At 40.9% G+C, this 24,461-nt stretch overlaps 1 protein-coding gene across 12 annotated transcripts in view; it reads right to left on the reverse strand.

The window, feature by feature from the left end:
- The window catches only part of acaca (acetyl-CoA carboxylase alpha), a 36,022-nt gene that overhangs the window by 5,052 nt on the left and 6,509 nt on the right, over positions 1-24,461 (reverse strand). For 3 of the 12 annotated variants that reach the window (XM_038709726.1, XM_038709736.1, XM_038709727.1), the window contains 39 exons: positions 24,127-24,288; positions 23,712-23,875; positions 23,246-23,396; positions 22,925-23,028; positions 22,595-22,822; positions 22,256-22,406; positions 22,009-22,143; positions 19,595-19,741; positions 19,312-19,500; positions 18,239-18,339; positions 17,851-17,939; positions 17,502-17,626; positions 17,099-17,212; positions 16,171-16,284; positions 15,986-16,075; positions 15,759-15,877; positions 14,168-14,191; positions 13,568-13,717; positions 12,923-13,066; positions 12,700-12,802; positions 12,498-12,605; positions 12,330-12,386; positions 12,000-12,044; positions 10,648-10,689; positions 9,613-9,828; positions 9,354-9,509; positions 9,032-9,256; positions 7,843-7,998; positions 7,552-7,698; positions 6,798-7,067; positions 6,358-6,455; positions 6,047-6,167; positions 5,754-5,864; positions 3,432-3,575; positions 3,205-3,325; positions 1,585-1,681; positions 1,372-1,468; positions 287-422; positions 31-208 (listed from right to left, as the gene is read on the reverse strand). In XM_038709726.1, coding sequence (XP_038565654.1) covers positions 31-208; positions 287-422; positions 1,372-1,468; positions 1,585-1,681; positions 3,205-3,325; positions 3,432-3,575; positions 5,754-5,864; positions 6,047-6,167; positions 6,358-6,455; positions 6,798-7,067; positions 7,552-7,698; positions 7,843-7,998; positions 9,032-9,256; positions 9,354-9,509; positions 9,613-9,828; positions 10,648-10,689; positions 12,000-12,044; positions 12,330-12,386; positions 12,498-12,605; positions 12,700-12,802; positions 12,923-13,066; positions 13,568-13,717; positions 14,168-14,191; positions 15,759-15,877; positions 15,986-16,075; positions 16,171-16,284; positions 17,099-17,212; positions 17,502-17,626; positions 17,851-17,939; positions 18,239-18,339; positions 19,312-19,500; positions 19,595-19,741; positions 22,009-22,143; positions 22,256-22,406; positions 22,595-22,822; positions 22,925-23,028; positions 23,246-23,396; positions 23,712-23,875; positions 24,127-24,288 — 5,129 coding nt within the window. The remainder of the gene's footprint in view (positions 1-30; positions 209-286; positions 423-1,371; positions 1,469-1,584; positions 1,682-3,204; positions 3,326-3,431; positions 3,576-5,753; positions 5,865-6,046; positions 6,168-6,357; positions 6,456-6,797; positions 7,068-7,551; positions 7,699-7,842; positions 7,999-9,031; positions 9,257-9,353; positions 9,510-9,612; positions 9,829-10,647; positions 10,690-11,999; positions 12,045-12,329; positions 12,387-12,497; positions 12,606-12,699; positions 12,803-12,922; positions 13,067-13,567; positions 13,718-14,167; positions 14,192-15,758; positions 15,878-15,985; positions 16,076-16,170; positions 16,285-17,098; positions 17,213-17,501; positions 17,627-17,850; positions 17,940-18,238; positions 18,340-19,311; positions 19,501-19,594; positions 19,742-22,008; positions 22,144-22,255; positions 22,407-22,594; positions 22,823-22,924; positions 23,029-23,245; positions 23,397-23,711; positions 23,876-24,126; positions 24,289-24,461) is intronic. The other 9 variants (XM_038709728.1, XM_038709732.1, XM_038709731.1 and 6 more) reach the window with 9 other exon arrangements.

Consider the following 24,461-nt stretch of genomic DNA (forward strand, 5'->3'; position numbering starts at 1 on the left):
TTAATCTGCCCCTGTTTCAGCCCAACTCACCGGCTGTCCTTGTCAGCGTACATCTCCATGTGACGAGGGTTGATGGTGGGATCTATAACCACCCAGGATCCTCCTCTCAGCTCAGCCTGGGGGGGGATATAAACCAGCACCGGCTGCTTATACTCCCTGAGCCCGTCCACAATGTAGGCCCCAAACTTCAACACCTGGTCATACATATCTAAGAGGGAGAATTTTTATATGAGATACTGAACGGGCTCAAACCCAGATTGACTGATTATCACGGAAGCAGAAGTACCTTTCATTCCTCCAGAAAAGCCCCTCCAGTTGGCAAACACCATGAGAGGCAGGCCCTCTCTGTTCAGATCCTTAATGGCCTGGGCTGTTTTGAAAGCAGAATCTGGGAACCACACCTGCCCTGCCTGCTGGATGATCTAAATATACAGATCAGAAAACCAGCGTCTGTAAATGTCTACAGTGAGAGATAAAACTATTTGATCCCCTTCTGATTTTGTACGCTTGCTCACTGACAAAGAAATGATCAGTCAATAATTTTAAGGGTAGCCTCTGCAAGAGGCATCAACTCAACTTGCTGTGTTTGAAGAAGGAAAAATGCTGCCTATGACCCCAAAAACACCATCCCCACCGTCAAACCTGGAGGTGGAAACCTTATACTTTCGGGGTGTTTTTCTGCTAAGGGAACAGGACAACTTCACCCCATCAAAGGGACGATGGACGGAGCCATGTCAAATCTTGAGAACCTCCTTCCCTCAGCCAGGGCATTGAAAATGGGTCGTGGATGGGTATTTCAGCATGACAATGTCCCAAAACACACACCCAAGGCAACAAAGAAATGGCTCAAAAATAAACACATAAAAGGTCCTAGCCAGTCTCCAGACCTTAATCCCATAAAACATCTGTGGAGGGAGCTGAAAGTTCGAGATACCAAACGTCAGCCTCAAAACCTTAATGATTTGGAGAAGATCTGCAAAGAAGAGTGGGACAACATCCCTCCTGAGATGTGTGCAAACCTGGTGGCCAATGACAAAAAACGTCACACCTCTGTGATTGCCAACAATGGTTTTGCCACCAAGTACTAACTCATGTTTTGCAGAGGGGTCAAATACTTATTTCGCTCATTAAAATGCAAATTAATTTATAACATTTGACATGCGTTTTTCAGAATTTGTTTGTTGTTATTCTGTCTCTCACTGTTCAAATAAACCTACCATTAAAATTATAGACTGATCTCTTCTTTGTCAGTGGGCAAACGTACAAAATCAGCAGGGGATCAAATAGTTTTTTCTCTCACTGTATATACTTGGATGCCAGATCACACTTATGTTTTTGTTTTTTTCTGTCATGCATTGAGCGACCCCTTACCTTCGCCTCTGAGTCCAGATTGGCTGGATCGGCTGGGATTGACAGCTCCACTGACCTGGTTTCTACGGCAACCACCCCAGTAGGTATCCCACCCAGTCTGTGGAGAGAGGCCATCGAGCACATCTACAAAATGCCTTGACTACATTCACGGTGCAAACAAATTTGTTATCGACAGTGTGTCATCTGCATTTAGTGTTTTGTTGGGACACTTACCTGGCTCTGCCTACCACCACACTCTGAGCCCATGGCTGCATGATCTCCATGAAAGAGCCATGGTCAAAGAAGCCACTCTGCCAGGAACCTTTTGGAGCTGTATATACAGAGAGGGGTGAGAGTAGTGTGACAAGAGCAGAAAGGTAAAAAAAACAAAAACCTAAACAAGTGGAGTTAATTACTGCTAATTGGAAATTCAACTGAATTAATTTTCATAAAATATTCTCTTTCCATAGTTTTTTCAAAACCCCCGACTTTATTCCTCTGAGTTTGTGTATTTTTTTGCCTCAGAATCTGTAATCTTGGCAGCGACTATGATGGATGACTGTATAAAGGAGGCTCACTCAGCTCCTTTTCTGCCTGCACACTCTGAGAAACATGCCCAGCCTCTGAGGTTACCATTCAGTTAAGCTTCGCCACTCATCACTACCAGAGACGTTGACTGGCTTCCCACACGGTCCCCCAATCTCTTTGCTGTCTCAAGCTGTAATTACACTGATGTGGAACTTGCTCAGTGCTGACCTGCACAGTAAAACACACTGGATCCATTTTGGTGCTATCTTGATCTTGTCTTTAGCAGCATGATGTTAGGTTTCCCTGTTTCTCTCTTAGTTTCTTAATAGTCTCTCTCCAGTAATGAATAATTTCAACCTTTCACACAGGGGACAGGAAATAATAAATCTTAATATTTTTGTTTAAATAACAGACACAGCAAATGGGGTGTGACTCTTTACAACTGCTGAAGTATTTTGGATGAAAGGGATGAGTGGAGGAAATGAGCAAACTGTCCAAATCAAGTAGTTACAACAGGATGCCATTTAATTTTAGCACAACTCAGTATTTGATATAGCCACTCCATTGTCCCATTTTCAGAGCAGAGAGTGGCTATTTCATTATCAATTAATCAGATGATTCGCTCCGAAAAGAATTTTAGGGGGCGATCACCAATATTTATTTATTGGCAGGCAACATATTTCTCGCTCTCTCTCCTCAGACAACTTTAATCATAGCATTCTACACTTTGTTACTGGGAGGTGGGTGTATAGGATATTTCTTATTTCTCAATCTGCTCACCTTGCCTTTCGGTTCTCTCTCTCTCTCTCACACACACACACACACACACACACACACACACACCAGATTCTCTCTCCATGCATGTGTCTGCTCTGTTGACTTTCTTTGTATGTTTCATAAAGTCGCCCCCCAAAAAAAAACAATTCATGTTTTGTTCTTTTTCACCCGCGATTCCAATTCCACAACAGCCGGAGAGCCTGTGTGGAGGAGGCCTATTGAAATGATCAAGACAAATGTGGTGTGTTCCCTGTTACTTTACCTGATCCGTGCTTGTAAATTTACAGTCAGTGTCCTCATCTTCTAATGTTATACCAGTTAAGATCTCTCTCTCTCTCTCTCTCTCTCTCTCTCTCTGTGTTTCCACCGATCAAACTATTTAGAAAAAAATATCAGCTGATAACGATATGTGGCCGATCAATCGCAGCATTCCTATCATTAACACTGAACATTTAGTCTTTAAAATCTCAAGAATGGTGAAAAATGGCAGTCACAGTTTCCCAGAGCCCAAGATGACATCTCATAATAGCATAATTGCAGACTACTCACTCTGGCTGGGACGTCCTGCTAACATCCAGCGGGGGTCATAAGGAGCCTTCGTAGGCACAAACTCCACTAGCCGATCTATGGGATCCTTGGCATTGAGGATGGGCACTGGACTAGATTTACACTGAAGAAAGGAAATGTCTTTATTTTATGTATTTGACAAAAACAAACAAAGTTCATCTATGACAGTGCTATAGGATGCAGCATCCTATTCAACAGCTAAACATTACCATGGGCATGTAGGACAGCCACTGCAGAAGCGTGAAGACTCCCTCAAAGTCATCGCAAACAGTGCAGTGGGTCACACCATTGTTGTGCATGATTTGAATTCCACCAAGTTGGTTGTTTGATGTGTACACTTCTCTGCCCAGCACCTGTAGTAGGAAAAAGACAAAAGATGTGGATTTTACATCAGGGGGAAAAAGAATGACAAAAAGAGTACTTTTCTCTGTTGACTACACAGAGTTACATACAGTAGAAAACTGCTTGAAACCTGGAGCAGTTGTTTTCCCAATCTCATTTAGTGTGAATTTACTCTTTAAAAGCCTCCTCTGTCTGGCCCACACTGGAGGCAAGAGTTAATCCACTGTTCATGTTGTGCAACCTTGGCCAACAAGAGGTGTTGTCACCAGGCTTCTGGTCTGGGGAGCTGAGGATCAATGAGAAGTAACAGCAGGGACCCTGCATTACATGGCCACACTGCCTCTTCAATACAGGTGATCAGCAGCCAGAAATCTCTCTACCACAGCGGTCACAGGTGGGTGGCAGAATCACCATCATCCTGAGGGATTTTCTGACAGACGGTGTGAATTAACACATGCCCTTTCTCATCCAAAATACACAGTTCTTCAACTGGCTTACATCCCTTTTGGTTGTCATGTGTATTCTGAATCCTCCATCTACCAGTGCCGATAGAAGCTGCTGTATAAAGGGTGAGATTGAAGCCACTGAACTACTTTTACCTTTAAAACTGTCCCTGTGCCAACAAGAAGCCATAAAATCTCACTCCCAGCCCACCCTATTTTCATAAGCGGCCTAGAACAGGTGGCAGGGCCTTGACATGGTCCCATAAAAATCAGAGGAGCTCAATCCCTACCCTCAGCCCTCACCTTTTCAGCCATCATTTACTTTCTTTATTACCATTAATGGTTATGTATCTGGCTACAAATCTAGGGCACTCTCCTAAAGCTGTCAGGAATGCCTACGGCCGCAAGAAACATTGCAGTCACCTTGACATACACAAAACCCCTGTGCCTCTGGCCATTGCCGGCTTCATTAACATTCCACAGCAGAGGGAAGAGGAGAGGATATAGGAGGAGGAACAGAGGGAGATGACTGGGAGGAAGAAAATGAGGGGCAAACTAGATGTAACAGCTCACTGGGGTATTTATGTTAGTAGTTACTATCCACTCCCCATGAAAATATGAGAGCTTTCCAGCAGCTAATGAAATGATGATCTCTGGGCGGCAGCCTCCTGCTCTCCATTAAGTTTCAGTTAATAGCCAGGAAACCACATGATAAATGAGCAGAGAAAAATATTTCCTATGTCGCTAGTGAAACCAGTACTATTTTAAAACAAACATAATTGATTGTAAACAAAAAGGATATATTGCAGTTCATCACCTGCACATTGCTGACACTTGTCAATAAACAATACTATGAGTTTACTCCCACAAATAGAGCTAAACAGTGGGGCCATCTAAAAACAATTGAGCTCCCAGCAAATACTTTAGCCATCATTGTGCCATTTGCATTATTCGTCATGTTGCAATCTGTCATCTAATTTGAATCTTAATGCACTGACAAGGAGAGAGAATGGAAAGCAAGACAAGAGGAGGTAGTGAAGCATGAGGGCATACACACACACACACACACACACACACACACACTAATCAACAGCATACAGAAAACAATCTGCCTCAGCAAAACTTCTCATTTTGATTAAAAACAAATGATATGGGTGTCCTGCACTGCAGCCTCCGGCATGTCACTCTATTTCTATGCAAATACAACTTCATGGTTCGCTTTCAATTATTCCACTTTGAGTGGCAGGAAGGCCTGTGGCTAGGATCGGAAAGGGAATCCTAGTCAAACAGAACGAGGGCCAGATCTGCGAGTAGAAACAGCACCAAAATCTTAAACTCTTTTCAAATAAATTTTCTTTTGATATATAAATTCGCATAATTCTATACTGTAATTTTATATTTCAGAATCTGCAGTATGTTTATTTATTTTAAAAAGGAAACCTGGACAGTTGCAAAAGGATTTACAGGCACGCGCACGCAGCTCTTTTACAGATCATTTTGCTCTTCCTCCCACATTAGAAAATTTTTTCGGGGCCAACTAAATTTATATTTATAGTGAATTCCTCATTAAAATGCAGACGCATCAATTGTGTGAGTTTAGAGATAACTCATGTAGTGCTTATTCAGTGTTACAGAAGAAGCACAATGCACACAATCACACAACAGCATTTCTTTTTTTAGAACACTTACAAAAAAAACATCTTTGTGTTGTACTGAAATGTGTATTTACACTGTAGATAAGTTTACCTTGTTGAGTGCTCCAGCACCAGTAAGGATAATGTGAGAGTTGTCCACTTGAATGGTTCTCTGTCCAAGCCTCACCAGATAGGCACCGATCCCTATCGCTCTGCATGTGACCTATAGAGCAAAGACAATCATGTTAGGGCTTCAAATACGTGGAGAGTAACCAGATGCAAGCTAATCAACTCTTTGCTCTTGAAAGATCACACAAGTGTACAGCTCAAGGCTAAGGAGGAAGCTACATGTTTTTTTTGTTTTTTTGTTTTTTTTAAACACAAGCGTGCCCACTTCAGTCTTACCAGGTTCATGGTGATGATCTCGTCATAAGCCAGAGAGGATTCTCCAGCAATCATTCCAGACCCTTTCAGATTCTCCACACCCAGCCCTTCATCTTTTCCTATGATGTCTGTGATCTTGTACCTGCATGACAACACATACATTCACTCACAACCAGACGTGACCCCTCCAATAGCTTTCCATTCCATTGCCACCGCTGTTGTAATCTTATGGGCTTTAAACCGTGGAGTCATGCATACTTGACTGATACTTCAGCATCTTGCAGATTAATTTCCTCACATACAAAGTACTAATATGTAATAAAAAGATATACCTGGATTCTCCCTCATCCTCCACATGTTCGCAATGCACAGAGTTCAGGGCTGACACTTTCTTGTAATCCTGAGGCGTGAGGTAGAGATACTTGAAACCCTGCAGGGGTATGTAGTAGTGACTGTTTAGTTATGATAGACAATGACGCAGATGCAAACAAATAGGTTTAATATTTTGAAATGCAAGAAAAGGTAGGGAACTGAAATTTTAGAGATCAAATATCATAATAAAGAAATATACTAATACGTACAGAATGTGTGTAGGAAGTAATGACATTCATTATGTGGAAAATACATTTTGGGATTACCAGTAAAAGTAGGAATTTACGGACAAAATATTATTTTTTAAGGATATTTGTGTTTTTGAAATGCTGAGTTGGTGCATTTCGATTAACAAAATGTAAAACAGTTACACAAAATGTTGTAAGGGCTGCCGGCTGACCTTATAGGGGTCAGCTGGATCTTGCCAGGCCACGTGGAACATGTGTCTGATTTCCTCTGCCAGCCCAATACGGGCGCCACTGTTGGCTGCGATGTAGATTCGAGGGATGCCGCTCTCTCGTGCCATCTCTGAGGCTCGCAGGAACAACACGTCCTCCTGGGGCCCAAAAGAGCCTATCTTGTGTGTGATGTCATTACTTATGACGATGATCTCACGTCCAGCTGGATATTCTGGTGTACGCAGGGTCATCCGCCATGCCACCATACCAATCTGGATACAGAATAGGCAAAGGATAGGCACCAATAGAGACTGAATATCTACTACAACACTGCACGATAAATGCAATAGAAATACTTTATAGTAATGCTATTTTATGTTTTTTATGATTCTAAAGGTAAATGTGTTTGCTCAATGGTATAGATGGGAATGAAATCAAGTGTGAGATGTTCCATGTGTCATGCTCCATAATTGATTCAGAGTGTAGCATTTTGTCCTCAGCAAGAATTACTAAAATTATTTCTCTTTCATTGAAGCATTAAGCATTGCCATCAACAGCAAAGTATTTAACAAACACTCAAGAACACTGCCAAAGAAACACAGAGACACCTACAGCATAAAAGGGAAATTGCACATTTAGAAATATTGAGATAGATAAAGAAAAAAAGATTATGTCAAAGTGAATGGGTATTACTGTATTATCTTTCAATATCTGTATTTATGTATCAAACTAAAAAAAAAAAAAAAAAAAACTGACCTCATTGCCCCCTGGCAGTCGGTTCATCTGCACCAGCTGGCCTTGGGCGTCAAGGACCAGCTCTGTGAAGGTGAGCAGCTCAGAAGGAAGAGGGCATTTGGGTAAGTGGGCATAGGCTTGGCTAGAGTGCCACAGCTTTTTCAGAGCCTAGAAAAAGAAATAGTCAGAAAAAAGTATTTAGTCAACATCATTTTGCAAATCAATATTACTTAGCATATGCTAAACACAATGCAAAATCAAGATGCGAGTTGTTATGGGGTTTTTTTTGTTTGTTTTTTTTAAAAACTGTACCTGTCTGAACATTTCTGGAAAGTCATAGACATAGGTCGTGCCCAGAGACTGTGCCTGGAAGCGCTTAGACTGCAGTAGGTCTTTGGTCACATAGGGGGTGTTGATGAGCATGCCATGCAATGGACCCTGCTTGTCTCCATATGCTTGGAACATGATCTGAAAAAAGAGGAACAGAGGGAGTCACTTCTCAGCAACATTGCCAAATCATGAATTTGAGAATGAGGATGATGATCATGATGATGATTCCACACCCATTGCTACAGCAATAACAAACAAAGTATACGGAAGACACATTAACACAGAAGCCAGTCAAATTTTAAAGAATAATGTACACAGGGAGTGGTAACAGTCTACAGAGGACACCAGGCTACAGCATCATACATTATCAGGGCCATCAGAGACGGGACCACTCACTTGTGAGCTATTGTAAGTGCTACAATGTTGTAAGTGCAGGTTTCATGCAGGAATTTAATTTTAATTAGGCCCATAAAAACGGCATAAAAAACAAACAATTTAACAGCATGTGTCTTTGTATTCCAAAAAGCATTTCACTCCACACTAACATCCGTGTTATCTCGCAACTAGAAACTAGACGTTGGCTTATTCCAAACTCAAATTCAGTAATTATACAGGCAGGAGGTTATTTTCTCAACCATGTTTAAAATCTTCCAATGGAACCCAAATTCAAAGCCTCTCACATTCACTATTATGGACCTAATAAAGCAACCACACAGCAAAAATGGTAAAATGAAATCAACAAGGAAAATCAAGATAATTGGATTTTTTTTTCTTAATTTCTACATGTGAATTTTACTAAAGCCCATTCCATGTATTTAATTATATAATTTCTATATGTGTGGATGTGATGATGGACAGATGTGTGGATGGCTGGATGAAGTGTAGCTCACCTGATCAGCTGCGAGGATATTATAATAATCTGTGAAGGATATTACTAAAAGGACTGTCCACCAACAACATGACACCATACTGGATCTCTACTCCAACTCAATACACCTTAAAGCCAGAATGTTTTAATGCTGGTGTATGAAAATGACATCTCCATCTTTAACTTTACCAGAGAGGCTGGTAAATTGCACTCTGGGAGCTGAGGTTGCCAGCATGGAGCTGAAGCCCTTTGCCAGCGACTGGACAATAAGCAGATGAGATGGAAGATGTATGAGTGCCCCACCTGTCTGTCTTTGGGCCCCACCTGTCCCGTTCGGGAATCAGTGACCTCCTTGTACAGGCTGATGTCCAGGTAGTAGCCTGACTCATTGGTGAGGAAGAGGCGGATGGGGATTTGCTTTCCTGTTGGAGTCAGGCGGATGTTAATTTTCAGTTCAGCCTGCAGGACGCGCAGCTTCCACAGGCGGCTGCCGTAACGCATCACCATGGAGCGCACAGACTCCTCAATCTGAGGTTTGTAGAGAAAGAAAGCAAACTCATTAATAACAATGTGAGCTGTCTGACAGCGTATCAAAGATGTGTGTGTCTGTGATGGTTTCTCAAACCTTTGATGGGTCCATGATGACTGTGGGGACAAAGTTGAGGAATATGTGGTTACAGTCAGTTCGTACAGTCGTGTTGTTGAAAGCCACCTCCAGCTCATCCATGGCTTCCAGCAGCAGACGCTCTGCCTCATTGTGAAGGTATTCAAAAGATGCCTCCTAGTGGAGGAACAGAAGAAAAACTGTCAATGAGGCAGGTGTGATTCATTTATTAAGAATTTTTTTTGGAGAATCAAGGTTCCTTGTTCATCCGTTGTCTCACCTTTGTGACCAGATCAGAGTGACGGATAATGGCTCGCACAAAGAAACGGTAGTCCGTCACCTCGGTGCCCACCTCCACACGGGCTGCACCCAGGTACAGGTGCATCTTGTGGTTGGCACATGGGATGGCAGTTAGGGCAAAATTGCGCATGCGGTTGAGCTCCAACTGGAAAGCTAGTGCAGGCTCCAAATGACGATAGATCCTGTCCTCCTCAAACTTTTAAGAATCGACAAGACACAATCACAAACAGAAACACAACAATACAAACAATTTAAATGGACATGTTCAAAGACTTTCCTGAGTAACTTTTTCCTTTAAGTTAGGCTTCCCTGCCATCATCTCTTCCATTAACAGTAGTTCAAATTGGCAATTTCAGGAGCACTGACTTGATATAAGAGTAGAAAGATGCCTGTGAGCCACACAGTGTATTAAGTAAATGAAATCATTGGCAACCTCGATCCCAGGAAGCTGCTAATGGGTGTCATTTCTCTTAAATGGGAGACATAATTAAAGAGTTCATTACTTTAATGAGCTTTGGTGGTGTCATTGTAGTGAAACTTTCAGGGGTAACGGAAGAAGAGCATCACTGATTCTGACAGAGTGAAATTCAGCACTGCTAGGGGGGTTAAAAGTTGTTTCTTACCACCATAACATAGCTTTGAATGGTAAAGTTAAATTAATCATTCAGTTTTATTTTGAAATTTGTGGGTTCATTTTCATTGTTACAATAATCTGATGCTGTGTATTTTCAATAAAGATGGCCATTTCTACATGAGCTAACAGCAAGATGGCCAAGTGATGATTTGACACATGGTTTTTAATAGTTCCCATAAATGTTGCACCCGCATAGTTCCAGAGCAGCTTCTTTCCCCAGGCAGTGAGGCTTTTAAATTCATTCCCCTCAATCCCCCAAAATAAATTTTTTTGTTCTGTTGTGCTCTGTGTTGATTGTGTATATTATATATATTTTGTATATATTTTTTACATTTTGATGTAAAAAGACCATTAAATGAACCCTTGAAAGTAGACACCCACCTTGTCTCTGGCACGGAATGTGAAAAATTTGGGGAATTCTCTCTGTATGGAAGATAGAGATAAGACGGGAAAAAAAAGAAATCAACAATGGATCCTCAACAAAAGCATTGTAATGTTAAGCATACCAAATCAGTTAGACATACAACTATAAACCTAATCACAGCAGGTGACAATAAGCTATTTTGGGGCTATGCTGAAATTGCTACACCAGTGAGTATGGAGCATTATGCAGTGATGATCAGGCCATATGCTCCTTTACTGCTATAATTTGTCTATCAGGGAATCACTGTGTATTCACTAAGACTGCACGCTCACATACTAATGGCAATAGGCAATATATATAGCACCTCTCACCAAGCTAATGAATAAAACATTTCCTTTTTTTCCCAGAGACATTTGATCTTCTGAATAATGCCTGGTAGCCCTGTCTGACATTATCAGATGAAGTGTCCTACTTGCCAAAACAATACCCAAGCGACTGGAGATGCTCAGCCTACACAACAACAAGAGAACTGCAATAGCACACACACACTGGACACCTCTACATGATTTGACACAGCGATTATACATCATTTTCACCCACCACTATATAGTCAACTGAGAAAAAAACATTTTAGGGTGAGCATGCAGACTGGTGCAGACTACTGAAAAAGAGCACTGAAAAAAGTCCATATAACAAGGGCCACGATTAGCTCTCATCAGACACTGTGGTGCCATCAAAAGAAAAATCAATGCCTATTGTCAAAATGACAACAGAGGCGAAAGAACAGAGAATAGAGCATTTCTCAAAAGCTAATCCTGTTCTAAATCCCTGTCAGTATCACCATCATCTGAATGCTAGTGGGTGTTCTGTTGATAATGGGCCGACCATGGAAAAATAAATGCGGCCGTGTGTGCTATAGCAGAATAGGCAGAGCATATCACAAATCCGTCATGATTGGCATTTCAAGGTGATAAAACCTATGCAATGAGTTCATGGTTCTGGGGATATAATGGCAATGGTGGGTTAGGTTTTCTTTATTTACACTGGTGCAACAGAGTTGAATAAGCTTCCTCTTTAAATCGAGGAGTTGCAGGACCGCATGGCTTGTCACAGAAAGACCAAGCAGTCACTGCTGGATAAAATCCATGTGGGAATTATCAGTATACCATCTTTTGAGCTCATTAATCTACCTCCAGTGGACTGTCTACAGTGGTTTAAAACAGATACATTGGAACTGACTGTCTGGATATTTAATGTGCACCTCCTTGGTAGGACGTGTTTGAACTGTTTTTAACCACATGCACTGATACTTCAATAAATCACATGAAAGAGCCACCTGTTCTCATTTCCTTTGTCTTCCTCTACTTACATGAAACCTTTGGTCCACCTCACAGTTGACTTGCTTCCTGAAATCCTGTCATCATAAATGCAGCAAAAAGCAAGGCATGCAGAAAGAGATACAGAGACAAACAGGATCATAAGGCTGAATTTCAAATGCAAATGATTACAATTACCACAACAATGTCATCCCGTGTAAACAAACTCATCAAAAGTATTAGTATTTACAAAACAAAAGACGCAAGACAAATCATATGTAAACGTTTGATACATGCTAATCAGAACTTCTGAATTGGTGTCATGCAGGTTGGCAGATTGTGGAGACAGGTAGTTCACTTCAATATTCATTAGGGGCTCTTACCTTCTGAGCCACAAGGAAAGTCAACCTACGGATGCCATGTTCAAACAGCAGAGATTTCTGTAATGGGAAAAAGGAAACAAATGTCAGGATGTTTTTTCTGAGCAATCTCAAACATTTAACTCTCTCTGCTGATATCGAGGGGAAACAAAAAGGCCTTGTTGGTCCCACCTTTGACTGAGTGAACTCTCGGAAGTTGGCTGCCAGGCCATCGTCATCAATGTCGCTGTCAGTCTTGATGGCCACATTCAGGATATGGATAGGCTCATCCTGGACACTCTGGATGACAAGGCAAATGCATATTTCATTCTAAGGTACAAAGTCGTACAGATCAATGACCGGCCTGTGAATATCAGAAGTCTGTTCTTGTCACCTTATTGTCCTCTTCGCCATACAGGACAGGATTACCTCCCTCTGGGAAGGTTGGACTTGGGGGAGGAGAGTCAGAGAAGCAGCTCAACATGTCCGATATGTTCCTATAGAGGAGAAAAACACACATGCCATTAATCACACCTGCAATATTATCTTCACCTTACAGTGAAATACATCCAAGTTAACAAGTCTTTTATCATAAGTATTTTATCTTAAGTGCTGACCTGGTGAACTCCTGGAAGGACCGGAAAGCGACCATGGCTCCCATGCGCTGACAAGGTGGTGTAAAAGATGTGTCGAGCAGAACGTCACTGACGCTGGCTACGTGCACCATGCCATAGTGATTTAGGTTGGATGAGAATGACATCCTAGAGTATCGACAGAGCGCAATTACAATGGGAATCTGCCATGCCACTAGACTGACTGTGTGAAGACGTCCCCCCCCCCAATCGACCTTTAAGAACCTCACAACAGTTTTGATCCCTCAGTTATTTGGCAGTTTGAGATGTTGGGATTTAATATGTATGAAAACTCTTAGAAGCCTAATTGCAGTCGATTGTAGGGTACAATTTAGTGTAAAAACTGAATGAGGTTCCAATTATAAAAAGGAAGAGGCCAAGAATTACACCGTTGCATGTGAACACAGTGAAAGCAGCTATAGAGTATGTAAGGGATTTTTGACAGACCACATGTTAGTCAAATTTAAAATAAAGAAAATATTCTTTTTACAGGAACATGGACACAAAACCACCAGAATACCCATTTAAATATACACTGTTTATTTTGTTGGGAGTTAGTCCTTTGATTATAAGAAGCTGTCCCAGAAGTTACACCCAATTAAAACACTAGAGAGGTTTTGTGTGCCAAACCTGTCCACAGAATCCGAATCTGAGGCATTTTTCTTCTCAGCAGAATCATCCTTAGGTTTACTATCTTGTGCTTTAAGGTCCTGGGTTTTAGTTGCCTGTAATTTAGTGTCCGTGGCTTTTACAATGTCCAGGATTGGAGTAGACATTTTCCTGGACAGCACAGTCACAGGTTTCAGTTCAGGAGACTGCACTAGTGTACAACAATTCCCCAACACGTAATTTTGAATTCACCTACGTCACATTACATCCTAAATTATTCCAAATTATTGAAGCACACACACACACACACACACACACAATATTTGGGAATATAACACTCCTTCACAAAGACACACACACACAAATAAAAGTCTGACACAGAGGCTGAACGCCAAGGGCCATGCTGTTGTCAGTAAAATAAAGAAATTCTCAATCCAACTCCAGCTGCTAAAATCTGTTTCATTTGTGGAAATTTCAAAGCACCTAAGAGTTGCATCATTGCAACATCTGTTAACTTAATCACCAGATGAATTGACCATAACAATGATTACTGATTTCACCATGCAGCTAGCTGTTCTAGTCACTAGTGGTTTATGCAATAAAAAGAATGTTTTACAATACCTGTTTAGAGTGGGGATGTTCCCTCTGCAATCAAACAACATTGATTACCATGTGGTTAGTGGCAGGCATCAGGAGAGGAAGACAGTCAAGGTTTAGCAATGTGTGTATGCCCTTTAACATGATGAATTTATTTTGCATGAATCGATATCTAAATGAATGTGAAAATGGAACATATAGTAAATTGCCATAAACACACATTTCACTTCATGACTGCTACCTTTATAACATGCATCAAGAGAGGCTAAGACCTCCTTGTCCTGAGGTGTACTCTGAGCGAAGGCAGAGGATAATTTCACCCTCACATGCTGTCTTTAGTTTGTAGTGATGAGTGATACGCCAAGGTTAATTGAGACACAGAAAATCAAAAGCATGCAATAAAAATGTACATATGACAGCATTCAAATGATTTCTACAGCCAACAGCATAAACAAGCTGAACCCAACATAGCAAAGAAAAAAAATACTAGCACTGCAATGCAACAACAACCAAATACAGCGAAACACACAGACATTCACACACAGACAAACACAATCACTCAGATAGGATGCAGAACATGAGGGCAAACGAAATGGCACAGTACTTTGTCTGTTACAAGCTTATTCAAATGATGAGTATGTACAACATACAAATCCAGAGTTTGTCCATGGTTTCTCTCTGATTCTCAAGTTTTAAATGTCATTAGAGCTTTTTGTTTTTCCAGGACTTACAAGGAAGGGCAACTGACATGAGATTCTTGAGGCTAGGAGCTTTGTTGCTCATGGCACTCACACACCTTTGACAAACCAAGAAAAGTATTTTCAGGCTTGCAAAATACCTTCTTTTGCACATGAAAAGCATTTACGCGAGAAACTTTGAAATAATGACAGAGCTGGGAAGGTGGGAGAGGAACCGTGGCACCACGGATGACAAGATTGTTAAGTAAACTCCAGCTCTTGACTGTTGCAGTGACTTCAAAATAAACTTCGGGGCTGGAACTAACGAGTGTTTCCGGGTCAATTAATCTGTCAGTAATTTGCTTGATTAATTGATTACGTTTGGGTTTATAAAATGTCAAAAAAAACATTGATCAACTTATCCCCAAGCCCAAGATGATGATCAAATGTCTTGTTTCTTCCACAGCCCAAAGATATTCAGTCATAGAGGAATAAAGAAACCAGAAATTCTTCACGTTTAAAGAAGCTAGAATCAGATAATTTTGACTTATTTTTTTCTTAAAGAATGACTCAAACCGATTTATCGATCAAAATTACCACAATAACCATAGCACATCAATGCTTCAAACACCTGGACGACTGAATAACACTGGGGTTTCTGAGGCAAAAGGAGATACAAAAATAGGGGGAGCCACCAAAAGATGCTGATATTTCTGAGGAGGAAGCCAGCAAGTAGGAACAACAGATAGTCGCAGCACCTGCAACTAAGATACTAAATGAAAATAAAGTTGTGACCAAATATATGCTGCCAACTTGCCAGCATCACAGCCACCAATAGAAAATTCAATGTCCATCCCTATTACAAATATTGATTCCTGTCCACAGTGCCGTTTAAGGGTGGGAGCAGGTGATGCACAGCATTGTGGGTATTACAATACCTGTTCGGGTGCGAGGTGGGAAGCATGAACTGGAACTCTACTATACATGTGTTGTCCCTCAGCTGTCGATGCTGAACACTGTTGAGCTCATAGGCAATGTATGCTCTGCGAACATACACCTGTGGTTATTAGAGATAAAGCCACAGAAAACATTAGTTTGACACGTGAATCGCCTGGAAGTGAAGGCTAATTGATTTTTTATGGATTGAGGCCGCTATTGCTCTCACCTCAAGGGCAGCCATCCTGACTACCTGATTACTGTGGTAGAAGAAGTTGGGCAGAACGTCAAAGATGGAAGTTTCTGAAAGAATCAGTTTCTAGGAAAGAAAATGGATTAATTAGTCATGTTGCAAACTCTCTGCATTTTCAGAGCATTAGATAAAACCGCACTTGCTACTCCTTTATTGCCTACCTGCAGGTTCTCAATGCAGAATTGGTGTCCGTACATATCAATGGCAGAGAGGAAGATGGACTCCACCTGGTTGTGTCGTAGCTCATACGAGGGGAGGTGGGAAGCTATCAATACCTGGGAAAGAGGATGACCGAAAGTCCTTTAATCTTAACTGATTTTACTTATTATTAAACGAAGTAGTTATAGCACACTTTTCTCATCACAGTTTGTGACAGTATTCAGTTTGGCTTCAAAATGCTTATAAGCATTACCACTTTTTAATTAAAAATGTTCTATTCTATTTGACCCATGCAAATTAAAAATAATAGGCAATGATATCTGGTGGTGAAATTCTCACCATGTGAATAAAAACATTGGTCCAAAGTTGATGTTCAATAACTTCCTTATCTGTGCACTGAAGCAACACATTTTTATAGATTTGACCTTACTTGAACATATTCATAACTAACCGCAAAGCTTGAAGTCAGTAAATAGGGCTAATCTGCATGTTAATTGGTGGGGATGAGACACTTTAATCTTCTGCAGCTCCACTTTGTTATGAAAACTCATAACATCTTTACATGAAAATCACACATTAAGCAGCTTTAGCCACTTTAGAATAATTCACATTTTTCAGGTTTTGACTTTAAGCAGGAATAATTTCACATCCTATATACACACACGTTCTCCCATACCACCAACTTTATTTTGAAAGCATGGCTTGCTTATACTTGCTTTACCTGTATTAGTGATAGAAGATGCGCCCAGACCTTTTACATTACATTAACATCACTTCACAGTTAATAAATCAGCTTACAGGAGGAAGCATAATGCGCACGCCAGTTACTTCAGTGGATTTAAACACACTGAATGTTGAATACTGAGTATTTTAAATGGAACATAAAACAAATTTGTAAAAAAAATAAATAAATATTGCAGTCCATCTGACCTGCCGGGCACGCAGCGCCACCTTGGCATTGGTTGTCTTGCTGAGCTGGGTGAGTTCAGTCAAGATGGCCATCAGTTCATCTGTCAATGTGGGATCACGGCCACAAAGCTGGTCCTATACACAGGAGATGATAACATTACATTATATGTCACTAGCTAGATATATAAAAACACTTTAGTTTAGAAAAAAACATAATATCAACAGCATATGGATATTATATTGTGCTTTTTAGCATTAACACATCACACTGTAAATTGCAGTAATTACACATTCCTGGGCTGATAAAAATTACTTTCCTGAATGAGCAATGAGTAATCTAGTACCGAAATATATTTACCCAAATCTTCATCACACATTACCTTGGAAGGTGAGTCTGTTTATATCAATAAGGCTGGACACTTACAATCAACATAGTAACCAGCAGGTTCTTCTTAGTCACTTGAGCATGGGAGAAGATATAGTTGAGGACATTGGCCATGTCACCTTTGTTTTCTTCACGCAGTGCAAACACACACTTGTCGTAGTGTCCTGTTAACAAACCAACATGCAAGAGCTTTGACAAATACTGAACAGTGGAACAGTAGAGTCACAGAAGCTGATGTGTTTATTGTGAAAGAGCTCCATCAAGTGGAAAGAATGAGTAAGTGCAATTCTCCCAAAAAAGTATTATTACTCTTGCCATTACTCTGACAGCGTGTCACCACAGTGTGCCTTTTAAACCAACAATTAAGTGTGTTACTGCTATTACTTACCATTCTGAAACTGGATCTCAACTTTCAGGTACTGTCTGAGCAAGTCCATCACCACCGCCTTCATGTGACCTCTGATGCCACTGCGATATCTGTTGGAGACAAAAACAGCCTGGCCTGACACAAAGAACAATGCAGAATTGTGCTAAGTGGGCATATGAACTCAAAGAAGGAGTTCTAGTGACCACAAAAACAACTAATATAAAGCAAATTAATCTCGGTGTTACAAATAAGATAATGTCTTGCAGCAAATTAAAGTATGAGCCTTAATAAACTTTGTGTCTTCTTGAACATAATAAGCAGCTCTGGCAATCAGTCACTTTGGGTCATAGGTGTACTGTGATCAGTAGGTGAAGATTTGCATTATTTTGAGATAGAGTATCATACTCACTTCTGCACCAGCTGAACAATGCTTTGTGTGTTCATAAAGAAGACTTCTCTTTCAGACTTCTTGTTAAGTGTAGCAGCATGACTGTCCAGGATGTTTGCAATCTGTGAACAAGGGAGATGAACAATATAAGCATTTAATCCCATCAGCAGCAGAGACTCATAAGCATTTAATCCCAGTAGTACTCATGACCACTCAGTTAGCTTGCTCCAGTTATATCGGTGAGATCCAAACTGACTGAAATTTTGTAAATAAAAATAGATAATAAAAGATAAATACCATTAGACGGAGGTGATAACACCCTTTCACTACTACATACATTAGTGTACTGGCTTTTCTTTGCTCTTTATAAACTATGCATGACTATTCAATAAAAAAATATATCCATAAATATGAAAGTGTCCAAAATGTTCAACCAGCAATAACACATAAAATCCAGTGTATTGTTTAAATAGTCAAACAGTCAGAAGACAGACATCTCTTCTCATTACAGACTGAATTAGAAACTCAGCGTGATCCCAACATTTATAATATTAACACGATGCCCTATACACACACTGACACAGACAGCACTTGCAGTCTGATAACCCTTTCACTTAGACAGATATATATTGTGAAATAACGTTTGCAAAATCTTATCTTAATCTTCTGGCTGACTGGACACTACAGTACTAACTAACTAAACTAACAAAACCTTTTAAAGCAAGCAATCATAATGAAAACAAACAAAAACACCCATTTGTTATAACAGGCTTTTACTGCTGTTTTGAGTTTGATCAAATACAGCAGTATTAACCATGTGCTATGTCTATTCATAACCAATCACTCTGTCCTAGAAGAACTTGGCGGCAAGGCAGAAAGAACAGCAGCAGTTTTGCCCTTACTGACAAGGTAGGTTTAAGAAGAATTCTGTGGGCGTAGTTAACAGTGTGTGTGTGTGTGTGTGTGTGTGTGTGTGTGTGTGTGTGTGTGTGTGTGTGTGTGTGTGTGTGTGTGTGTGTGTGTGTGTGTGTGTGTGTGTGTGTGTGTGTGTGTGTGTGTGTGTGTGTGTGTGTGTGTGTGTGTGTGTGTGTCACCTGCTGGCTGGGGAACTGGCAGAGCACAGAGGTGATGTTGCTCGCATACTGAGCCATCTCCTTCTTGATGGCCTTCTCCACAGCAGGGGGGATACGACCAGACACACTAGTCATAATGTCTTGAAGCTCCAACAGTGGCAAAGAGGGATCGCGCATGGTTTTCATCAACCTTTCCACCCACTCTTTCAACTAGGACAGACACAGGAGGCAGATATTTAATGAACTGCTTACAGTTGGAAGGGCTGATATTGGTGTACACCCAGGTATGTGTGTGACTTCTTACCTTAGCACTGAAGAAAGGCTCAGGAAGACAGTAGCCATTCATTATGTGAACAAGATGATCCAGTGTGTTGTGGAAGACTCTGTGTAGCTTCTCCCCTCTCAGGGCTACTGCCTGGATAGAAGGCAGAGCCCCTGTGTGCAGCTCTGCCTACAAGAAAAACACATATACTTAGTATACAAATTTTACAGCAGTATTGTGCATGCGGGTGTTTCATACACAAGCAATGTCATGGGTGTCTAGTAGGAAGTAGAGGGCATACTGAAAAAAGCAAACTACCTCGTCTAAATGTAAGTTGGAGGGACCTGCAGGGTTCTGTAGTTTCTTCTTTAGCATTGTTACCTCACCAGCAGTGACACATTTACGGGAAGTCAGCCTCCCGACTCGCTCCTGCTAACACCTGTTCCCTTCAGATAATTGAGCCATTTTCTTTGTTTGCAGCCTCAATTGCTTCATTAATGTTTTGACTTCATAAAGTAGCTTGTAATAAACAAAAACTGCACACACCCATAAAACTAATATCTAAGGCTCATAAAGTAGAGTGCATCCCTTTTGTATGAAAATACAGACGTGTGTCATTTTGACATCCTGTTACTCTTCATTTTAGAAAGATTGAAAAGCTAAAATGTGTGGCCTAACTTGAAATGTGAACGGATATTTTGAACTAAACAAAGACATATTACATATAAAAGGGTGACCTTGTAGCAGGCATATACAGACGTGCTCAAATTTGTTGGTACCCTTACAGCTCATTGAAATAATGCTTCATTCCTCCTGAGAAGTGATGAAATTAAAAGCTATTTTATCATGTATACTTGCATGCCTTTGGTATGTCATAGAATAAAGCAAAGAAGCTGTGAAAAGAAATGAATTATTGCTTATTCTACAAAGATATTCTAAAATGGCCTGGACACATTTGTTGGTACCCCTTAGAAAAGATAATAAATAATTGGATTATAGTGATATTTCAAACTAATTAGTTTCTTTAATTAGTATCACACATGTCTCCAATCTTGTAATCAGTCATTCAGCCTATTTAAATGGAGAAAAGTAGTCACTGTGCTGTTTGGTATTATTTTGTGCACCACACTGAACATGGACCAGAGAAAGCAAAGGAGAGAGTTGTCTGAGGAGATCAGAAAGAAAATAATAGACAAGCATGGTAAAGGTAAAGGCTACAAGACCATCTCCAAGCAGCTTGATGTTCCTGTGACAACAGTTGCAAATATTATTAAGAAGTTTAAGGTCCATGGAACTGTAGCCAACCTCCCTGGGCGCGGCCGCAAGAGGAAAATCGACCCCAGATTGAACAGAAGGATAGTGCGAATGGTAGAAAAAGAACCAAGGATAACTGCCAAAGAGATACAAGCTGAACTCCAAGGTGAAGGTACGTCAGTTTCTGATCGCACCATCCGTCGCTTTTTGAGCGAAAGTGGGCTCCATGGAAGAAGACCCAGGAGGACTCCACTTCTGAAAGAAAAACATAAAAAAGCCAGACTGGAATTTGCTAAAATACATATTGGCAAGCCACAATCCTTCTGGGAGAATGTCCTTTGGACAGATGAGTCAAAACTGGAGCTTTTTGGCAAGTCACATCAGCTCTATGTTCACAGACGAAAAAATGAAGCTTTCAAAGAAAAGAACACCATACCTACAGTGAAACATGGAGGAGGCTCGGTTATGTTTTGGGGCTGCTTTGCTGCGCCTGGCACAGGGTGCCTTGAATCTGTGCAGGGCACAATGAAATCTCAAGACTATCAAGACATTCTGGAGCGAAACGTACTGCCCAGTGTCAGAAAGCTCTGTCTCAGTCGCAGGTCATGGGTCCTCCAACAGGATAATGACCCAAAACACACAGCTAAAAGCACCCAAGAATGGATAAGAACAAAACGTTGGACTATTCTGAAGTGGCCTTCTATGAGTCCTGATATGAATTCTATCGAACATCTATGGAAAGAGCTGAAACTTGCAGTCTGGAGAAGGCACCCATCAAACCTGAGACAGCTGGAGCAGTTTGCTCAGGAAGAGTGGGCCAAACTACCTGTTAACAGGTGCAAAGGTGTCATTGAGAGCTACAGAAAACGTTTGATTGCAGTGATTGCATCTAAAGGTTGTGCAACAAAATATTAGGTTAGCGGTCCCATCATTTTTGTCCATGCCATTTTCATTTGTTTTATTATTTACAATATTATGTTGAATAAACAATCAAAAGAAAAGTCTGATTTCTATTAAATGTGGAATAAACAATGGTGGATGCCAATTACTTTTGTCAGTTTCAAGTTATTTCAGAGAAAATTGTGCATTCTTCGTTTTTTGTGGAGGGGTACCAACAAATTTGAGCACGTCTGTAAATAGGAAAACCTACTGCAAATGCATAGGAAAATCTACTTGGCAAACAGTTTACAGACATACAGTACCTGTTGCACTCTGCTTGGGTCATCCAGTTGCAGCTTGGCAATGACACAGCCAGGCTCTAGTGCTGCTCCAGCCCTCTTCACATAGTGAATACAACCAGACTCCCCAGCTGTGAGGGTCATTACCATCTTCATCACCTTCAATTTACAAGAACAAAAGGTTCCATCTCTATAGCTCAACAAAATACAAAAATAAAGTGAATTTGAACTGATTGCATCAGTCTTGAAGACAACACACCCATAACTGTACCTCTATTTCAGCATAGCACTGGCCAGAAAACACATGCCCGCCATCCTCAACTGTGTACTGGATAAGTTTTCCCGCTGAAGGTGATCGTAGCAGTGAAGGATCATTCTCCCTTTCAAAAACACAAGTCTTGTTCCCAATTGTGATGCGATACCTGTAGGGTGAAAATAAATAAATAAATAAATAAAAAAAGAGAGATCTTAACAGAACTGGAAATCAAAGGTGTAAGTGCATCAAGATATTTCTGTAAAGTTGTTAACTGAGGGAAAATATTTTCAGTGGTGAAGTTACAGCTACATTAGTAATGATAATTCCATTCTCTAAATTTCAGTTTCCTCTTACCTGTCCACCTCTTCCTTTATGTAGGTAGTGTAGCTACTTCCATCGTAAGACAGCAATAGACCTCCATCACTGAGCCGATGGACGTCCACCTCAGCAGAGGAGTTGTTCATGATGACCACATAGGAGTTGGGAGACTGGCGTGTCACTGTCAGGACGTATTTATTACCTTCATAGATCAGCTCCACATCCACAGTGTTGAGCAGTGTGTGTGCAGGCAGCACCTGGCCCCTGGTCAGAGAGTAAAGAGTGTTTCATGTCATCTATTCAAATGCTAATATCCCTGAGTATCTACTTCTTGATATGGATTACTATAACTTTCTATTTCTTTACCTTTCCAGAGAATGCAAAAAGTTGGACACACTGTTCCTCAGACTGACGTCTGCCACGTGCAGAGCCCCGCTCACGATTCCCAGCATGGTATCAGGACGCTCCGCCTGCCCACAACATACACTCTCCTTCTTATCCAGGAAAACATCAAACACTCAACCTTAAATTCAAACTGCGTGATGCCAGCAGAATAAACCACAAGGTCTTACTATTCTCTAGTTTCAGAGCAGACTTTGTAATATGGGTCAGAATGTCAAATATATCAGTTCTCATTTGTTTTCTTGGAGAACATCCAGTGGCAACAGCTGAAGCACCTCTGCATACCTGCATCTTCTCTGAGATCAGCCTGTCCAGCCAGCCTGTGTCAATGCTGTTGTGCTGAAAGCTTTCGGTCTCCAGCAGCTTAATGAGGTATTCCACTGTGGTCCTGAAGTCTCCACGGATAGACAACTCCTTCAGAGCCACCACCATGTTGCTTTAAAAAGATTAAGACATAACCACGTATAAACTATAAAAGCCTTTGATTAGACAATTAAATACAAATATGTCCCATGTTAAATAAACATTAGCAATAAATAAATGTTTTTCTTCCTTTCTGACAGAGCAATGTTTTAATTCTCTAAGGAAGGTTCAAATCGAGGGGCAACTGGACTGGTAAAAGATATTCTTCATCTTTGAGAATCTTTAACCAGTCCAGTTGCCCCTCGATTTGAACCTTCCTTGGGTTACTATGACCTGGATGACTGACAACCTTCACAGACATCTTTTTAATATTTCTGTGTGTACTTACGAGATGGCTTCTTCCCGATTCTCTCCCCAAGAGAAACAGTGTCCAAACTGGGAGTCAGCAAACTCATGCAGCCCACCAGCCGCTGCAACGCTGAAGTAGCCCCACACGTTCTTATTGCTGCGGAAATTAAGCTCTTGTACTGTTCCGGAGCTTGGCTTGAAACCCTGCAATCACACCACATTTCATTTTGTTATACAACCTTGTGTTGTATATTGATGAATAAACTATCTTCATCTCCCAAAACCAGCAAATTTTGAGAAGGGTAAAGGTTAGAAATTATAGCAATGACCTTTGTTTAGGGTAAAACAAAACTGAAAATGAAACATTTAAAAAGAACACAACCAACACCAAAAATCGAAAAATGTGTAACCTTCAGCTGCACATTTTGTGTGTACCAGCAGAGAGTGAAGCGTACCTCATCAGGATTTTCACTGGTGATGCGTGCAGCAATGACATGGCCCCGTGGGGAGGGGGCCGTCGACAGACCCTCAAAGTCAATGGGAGAGTCTCCCCAGGGCTGGACCCCATAAAGCATCCTGATGTCTTTGATCCTTTGAAGAGGAATACCCATAGCAATCTGACAGAAGATACTGGTATTAGTACAATACAAGTTCATGCTCTGGAAATTACATATATAGAACATTAAAGAACAGGCTCTTGGGCCCTGAACAAACAGTGTGTGTCTAGCACATACAGTATTTGGATTGTTAATGTATTTGCTTTGAATGAACCACATAGGTTTTCCCTGGC

Source organism: Micropterus salmoides, unplaced genomic scaffold, assembly GCF_014851395.1.
Source record: "Micropterus salmoides isolate LMB-PRFRI ecotype aquatic unplaced genomic scaffold, ASM1485139v1 Ms_hic_scaffold_9, whole genome shotgun sequence".
In the NCBI taxonomy this organism is placed as follows: Eukaryota; Metazoa; Chordata; class Actinopteri; order Centrarchiformes; family Centrarchidae; genus Micropterus; species Micropterus salmoides.